At 35.3% G+C, this 7,087-nt stretch overlaps 2 protein-coding genes across 3 annotated transcripts; both read right to left on the bottom strand.

Annotated features, from left to right (window-relative positions):
* Positions 1 to 603: 603 nt before the first annotated feature.
* On the bottom strand, positions 604 to 1,911 carry SIFa (neuropeptide SIFamide). 2 transcript variants are annotated; one of them, XM_018033072.1, is made up of 3 exons: positions 1,848 to 1,911; positions 1,149 to 1,304; positions 604 to 933 (listed from the first exon to the last, which is right to left on the bottom strand). In XM_018033072.1, the coding sequence occupies exons 2-3, from the start codon at positions 1,276 to 1,278 to the stop codon at positions 842 to 844; spliced, it is 222 nt and encodes a 73-aa protein (XP_017888561.1). In that variant the 5' UTR covers positions 1,279 to 1,304; positions 1,848 to 1,911; the 3' UTR covers positions 604 to 841. The 2 variants fall into 2 exon arrangements, with proteins under 2 accessions (XP_017888561.1, XP_026673565.1); XM_026817764.1 differs by lacking the exon at positions 1,848 to 1,911 and adding an exon at positions 1,432 to 1,516.
* Positions 1,912 to 2,997: 1,086 nt separating this feature from the next.
* Positions 2,998 to 6,477, bottom strand: LOC108630032 (uncharacterized). The gene is made up of 2 exons (XM_018033089.2): positions 6,369 to 6,477; positions 2,998 to 5,434 (listed from the first exon to the last, which is right to left on the bottom strand). Exon 2 carries the CDS (start codon positions 5,432 to 5,434, stop codon positions 4,769 to 4,771), a length of 666 nt encoding a protein of 221 aa, XP_017888578.1. The 5' UTR covers positions 6,369 to 6,477; the 3' UTR covers positions 2,998 to 4,768.
* Positions 6,478 to 7,087: the final 610 nt, after the last annotated feature.

Genomic DNA, 7,087 nt, shown 5'->3' with positions numbered 1-7,087 from the left:
TAATAATAATAATAATAATAATATTCTCTGCCACAAACATAACGAAATATTGTTCTCGTCCTTGTTAATATATTTCTGATTAAAGACTGTCGAAATTCATTTGATAATATCTTCAACGAAGAATGAAGTCATTGATCACTGTCAATTATTTTACCGTTCATTTCTTTTTTATTCTATGTGTAACGAACGGCAGCAGGTGAATGGAACGTGCTCTCCATATCGATTTGTACGATCTGCATTTCAGATATTCTGAAGAGTTTCGTTCAAGTTCTACTAGCTGCATACATTGCTTTAAATCTAGTTTCTCCTAAAAATATATGGAACAACCCTCCTTATTTTTTCCTAAAAGTATGTGAAAGAATCCTTTAAAGCTGTACTCACATAACGACTATGTTTGTAATAAAATAAATTTTTTTCTATTCATATATGTCTGTATTACATAATATACATGTGTATGTATGTACAAACATTTTGAATTATAAATAACATGTTATATATAGTTTGTGGTGTGTAATAATTATTATACATAAGATATGATTAAAATTATTCCCGAATAGAGGAAAGGAAATTGTATTGAAGATAAAAATGAGTAAAACATTTAAATAATGTTAAGAAACATCATACTTTATTAAGTCAAGAACATTTACAGAATCGTATTCGTTAATTTGAGATCGAAGTCATATGATTATACCGGACGAGTGATTTTGGACGATGCGACGAATTGCAAAGCGCGAAGAATTTATAAATCGAAGACAGCATAGCTCAATCAGCTATTTCACATTAATAAGTAACAAAGCGGTGATTATTAGCGGTTGATGCATGCACTTAAATCCCGGACAGTTTAGTTGGAGTCCTGTCGCGACAGCCAGATGTTGCATGTTTCGCAGGCGGTTTCGCACATCGATGATATAGCCCGGATGGCGAGTTCGTAATCTGCAGCAGACAAGATCATTTATAAACATTTTTAAATGATTTAAATTCATATAATGGTGAATGATTACAAATTTACATTACTAACACGAAAATCATTATCAGTGAAGAAATTGTACATATCAAGAAATTAAGTGATATTTTAATTGGAATTTTAGAAAAGGAATAGTTATATTTTTTGAAGAATTATTGTCAAATATTTTGAACATTATGCTTACCAGTGTTAGTGCCAGAGCGTTTGCCAAAAATGCTTCCATTGAAGGGAGGCTTCCTGTAGGCTGCGTCGACGCTGAGAGCGAGGACGAAGAAGACAGCGACGATGGCAAAGACAACACGTGCAGACACCATTTTGATGGTTTTTGATTTGCGGATTGCTTAAAAGTAAAATAATAGTTATTCCTCAAACACTGATACTAGGAGAGATTAAAACGTCGCAAAGAATCTTGACAAGTTATTTCGAATTTTGAAGGGTTGACAACGATTTTTCTATAGATTACTTACAAATGCAAGGAACGATGAAACTTGGACGGTAGTTGGTCAACGAATGTTGTAAATAAGCGAAAGCTCGAGCTTTTATAGTAGAGAAAAGCGTTGAAGACAAATGTGCCTATCAAGTGCAGGCGCTGTACATTATTTGCAAGTGAACTCATCAAGAAGTTTGTCTAAGGGTGTATTGATCCGGTGAAATGTCAAAATTCTTTGTGTCACGAGTAGGAGAATAACCACAGAAGAGAACGTAAAAATATCTGAGGTATTCCATATAAACCGGAAAGTAACTAACTACAAAATGGTAAAATAATTTAAAAGAAGAGCAGGAACTGAATTCTAGCTTTTTCGAAATGAATTACAAGTATAATATGAAATAAGTATTTCATGAACAAATTTTAAAGAAATTCTAATTGCAACTCTGCAGTTACCTGAAGCTGTCAGATGTGTTATCCCAAGGAGGAGCACTTGTGATCTGTCGCTTCCTCAAGAAAGCTGGGCTTTTATAGGACACTGGATTGTACATCGGGATACGTGAAATAATAGCGTTATTGAATAATGTTACAAGCTATCAGGAACCAAACCCAGTTACGGACACAAATGATTGCTTTCTATCCCAAGGGAAATAACGATCTATTTGCGAAGAAAAACGGAGAATTAGATAGTCTCATATTTAAAAGAAGAATTAGATAAAATCTGATAAGTTACAGTAAAATAATAGCAATAACATAATTTTGTATACACTTTTGTATAACTTAAAATCTTAATTTGTAAATTTTCAACATTCATAGATAATATTATTATTTTCTATTTAAAAAAATTAATTTTGGAAATTAAACGAATAGTTAGGCTAAATTGATACAATAAAAAATTATTTAACAAACTGTGTGAAGTTTTAATTATTGTACTCCTATGAAGAATAGAGGAAGTTTAATACACTGGGAAGTTCGTTGAAAATGACTTAGCCGACTCATGCTCCGTTGACTATCGAGGTGATTCTTTTTCACCATTATCTACAATTTTCTACACGTACTACTGACGCAATAGTAGATTGTACAAGATAAATTATTGTCTGTAGATACACCCACCGTAGTAGTGTTCTACAGAAATCAATACTGGTACTAGATAAGGCAGTAACTTACCATCGAGTTTCTAAATATTCTACAGATGTTAAAAAGTGAATTTAAAAATCAGAAAGAAAACTTCCGAAAAACGGTCATATCCTTCTCACAAATATTGATTTTACATGAAACCTAGCAATCTGCAATATTTCAGCCAAATTAAAGAATGAACATTTTCAAAATCGCAAGAAGCAACACTAAAATGGTAGAACGCAAGAATTCTTTTTATTCGAAATGAACCTATTTGCAAAGTTTCAAATCAGATTTGATCGGCTTGCAGAAGTACAACTCAAACATCATTATTTCTCAGTTATGTTTTTTAGCAGATTTAGAAAAATATGAATTCATGACTTTTAAAATATCAGAAAATCGTATTCTATAATGCAATCTTTGTATTATATAATCTACGTTAAGAAATTTAATTTACATTAATTGACGTTGGAAAATAATAAAAGTGTTGTAGGATACAATTTTTTTATTTATCATATGACAAAACATAAGGCGGACATTGTTCGTTTACATCATATATACACAATGTACAGTTATGAACATAAATGATATAAGTAATAGGTACATCAGAGATAGGGGAGGATCTGTAGGTCTACCCATGAATCTGTTTAGGTATAAATAATCCTTTTCATCATAGTATGATGATCTTGTCAGCACAACGACCACATATACATACATCCCTCATACATCGTAGAGCAATAACATCTAAAATTAATAGTGATCAAACTGTAGATTATACATACATCATTGATTTGTAAATTGGTACCCCAAACTAGTCTCGTTTAAATAGTATATAAATATTTACAACATAATTACGTAGTACACTTATAAGTTTATAATTATTCGTAGCCCAGATAATAAGTTGCTGAAATCGAGTCTTCCGCGCGTTTCTTATTGTTTCTACGTCTATTCGATGCGTTGTCCAGCTCTGCCTTCGTCATTCATATGTATTACAATCCCTATAATATAGTTAGTATAAAAAATTTCTAATTGCATCTTCGACAGACGTGTGAATCGCGCGAAAGACAACGTTTGCATCGCACAGGCATACTATAATCTACGTCTTATTGTCGCGTCACAACGTTCTTTTTTTTTAACGGTACACTATAATGTAAATAAAGAATAGCATGCAGTCCAATCGCGCGACAGAATTCGATGATGCTTCATTAAATTTCTCCCTTCGACACGATGGTTGCATTAAAAGAATAATCACTTAAACAACGACTATCAATATTTGCATGCTCGCATTATTTTGCTCGCCTATCGGATACCTTAACTCTCCGCGAGGCTCACTTGCGTCAGTAGCAAAGAAACTACCAAATGGAAGACATGGATTTTGTTTCGCTTAACTGCTTAAACCTTAACTGCTAATTACAATCGCTTATCAAATATGTGCGTCATAAGAGCAACATGTAAAAGATGATATTTTACAATAGTGGAAGCCTTACGAGGCGTGTCGACGCGTCGATGCACGGATTTCGTTGCATCGCGGTCATGTATAAATATCGTTTATTGCATAATACACACATTGCACGTCGATGTCCCGTTCACACGCTTCCGATACTGACAATGTTTCTGTCACTTTAATTGTGCAATAATGTATGTATTGTTGCCAGTTCCATGAATTGTAACTATTGTGTAATTATTCTTATCTAGTGAAATGATTGATAGCTAATCAACAATGAAACTCTCAATATCTTGAAGAAGTCTAGCAGCTGTCTGATAAAAGTTTTTTTCCTGAATGGTAAGCTTCGCCGTTAAGCGCGTGAACCGGACCTAGCGTCTAAAAATCTTAAGCCTAAGAAAGCAATTGAGTTGCCTAACAATCAATGTTCCATTTATCTCGCAATCACTTTAAAAAAAAAAAACACTTAGTTAATCGATGGATCACAAATGGAAAATCATTTCAGATTAAAAAAAGCCCACAGAATTCATTCCTTATCTCTGTATCGCGATATCGTGGAATTATAAACGAATCTTTGCATGATCAAAATTAAGCTCGTACATGTATTATCGAGGATTAAAAAGTTGAAAACAATACAGAGGAGATATTAATTATCCTTTTATAACGTTATCTGTTATCAATAAAAATACTGACCTTACGTCTATCGGTACCATCGACCATTGTACCGCTAACCTACGAGATACGTAAATTCGTGCCCGTCTGCGAATCTTCATCTGTCGTCTTCATCCCGCGTTCACCCGATACAGTCCCATGTCTATTACGGAATAATGTCACAATGACAGGCGCTTCCTCCCTGACCGTTCTCGCACTGGGTTCTACACCACATCTCCCAATCTACAGAAGTCTCGTCCATGTTCTCAGACTCAACGATTGGCGAACCTGTTTTCAAATTACCGATGACAGCGTCTTCAGTGTCTGCTGCCATAGTCTCCGCAATTATTTTGTAAAGACTTTCGACGCTCAACTGTTGCTGACGTTGCAAATCAGCATAAGCCACGGCTTGTTTCTCATCGGCACGTTCCCTCAACATTTTCCATCTATCAGCTTCCTTCATCTGATCTTTTTCGACCTCCCAACGATCTTCTCCAAGATTTCCGTCATAATTCAGGCTGTCGCAGGAACAGCCTAGACGTTGGATCAGAGAGTATCTGAAGGCAAGACAGGTCTCGGTGGTGTCGAATGATTGAGAATCCAAATCGGAACCGTGGCACGGGGTCAGGCAGAGCCTGAACAGGCGTTGAATGGGAAACCGGCCTCCACCGGACTGAAGGACAGGCCTCTGCTGGTGTTCGCAGACTCCGGCGAACTCGGGGCTGGTGTCCCGTGCACGACACAAACGGACGCATGCGTGCTCGAATGGATGCGCAGCCACCGCGATGACCAACAGCGATACCAGTAACACCCACCAAGGTAGAGGCGTCATCTGAAAGTGATGGCTAATCAATACGAAAGCAAACGAGGAACTCGTGCGCGTTCCGATACTAGCCCGGAGGAAACATCGGAGGGACTGGTTATGGCAATCGGGAATTTCCTGCTATCTCTCTCTTGGTTTTATGTACAGGGTGGCCCTTGGTGAACGTTGGATAGCAGGGAAGAAAATCAGTGGGAAATGTGATAATAAGAATCCTGATATCTTGAAACATTGAAGAGATATCTTATATACACGTATAATGCTAGTGGGAGAGAGTACAAAAATTTTGAGTGACAAAGTAGTAAATTCGTCCAAGAAGACAAAGATTATTATTCAGTTTCTATCGAAAATGTTTTGTACTACATTTTCTTCAGAAATTTTATATTTCTGGCCACACGGTATTTTCCAGGTTTTGTTGGCACGCGGAAGGAGTAATACTAGAATCTTGGTATCCATTATTGGTTTCTGCCGCCGCGTTACTCCTCCGCCCCGTCCCGAACTTTACGATAAATTCCACTAATTGTCACTGAGAGGCTGTACTTTCCTAAGTCAGTCGATTTCATTTTCCCCTGTCGAGTTTCCACGAACTTTTCCCCAAATCGAAAATTTATGACGAAATGCCTTAAATATAATGTCTGACACTCTTTTTTATGAGAGGTTCATAAAATATCGGTTCTGTACATTTCTCGGCTTCGCATGTCTTATTACTTAATCCGTTTTCACGGACTGCTTTAATTAAAACGTCTGCAGTGTATATGAATTATGCATAATACACCTGCCTGTCAAAATGTGACAAATAAAATGTTTACAAGTGAAGAATTAATTCTGATTATTGTAATTCATGTACGTTTATTAAATTTGGTATTTTCTCATTATGAATAAATGTTGAAAGTTGTTTCTACCAAAAATGCAGTAATTACTGAGTAATTTATATTACAGAACTTACCTTCTATTTCAAAATCAGAATAAGTGAAATCAGTTCTTAATCCAGCCAGAAGAAGACGAGGGATTTGCAGTTACACGACGCACGCTATTGATACACTGCTTGATTACTGACGGAACGTATCGCATTAACTATCATTGCCTGTATCAACTGGTACAGTCTGAGTGAGTACATATGTATGTACATTTAAACGTGTTTGTAAACGTGTCTGAAAGATAACGCGATGGGTAATCTTTTCACGGTTGTTTCAATTTACGGTCGCTGACCTAACAATAAGAGACACCTCAACACTTGAATTTGCATAAATTAAAATAATTTCTTACCCTTTTTACTGTATCTATCAAACGTGTCTGATCATTTATCTGATAAGGATATAATGGTATTACTTACTTGTTCTTCCATTTTTGGTAATAGGAATGTCACTGAAAGCTTTAAATTTTCAGTGAAAAATGTGAAAGACAGTCGAAAGGAAAAATAAATTGTATAAATAAAAAAAATTGATTTATCCATATCGAATGTCAATACAGTGTTTATACGGATAATACTTCACGAAGCTAAGAAAAAATAAAGTAAATGGAAGGGTTGTTTCAGTTCTTATATTTATTCACAAAAAAATACCTCTTGATATAATTGTTTAATCTCGAGTGATTATCATGTAGACAATATTTCTTAATTGATTAATTATCAGATATTAATTACAATAGAGAGGACTAGATAAATTC

The sequence above is a fragment of the Ceratina calcarata genome, unplaced genomic scaffold, assembly GCF_001652005.2.
Source record: "Ceratina calcarata isolate Rehan_Ccalc_2016 unplaced genomic scaffold, ASM165200v1 scaffold62, whole genome shotgun sequence".
Classification (NCBI taxonomy): Eukaryota; Metazoa; Arthropoda; class Insecta; order Hymenoptera; family Apidae; genus Ceratina; species Ceratina calcarata.
This window is presented reverse-complemented; position numbering and strand designations above follow the sequence as displayed.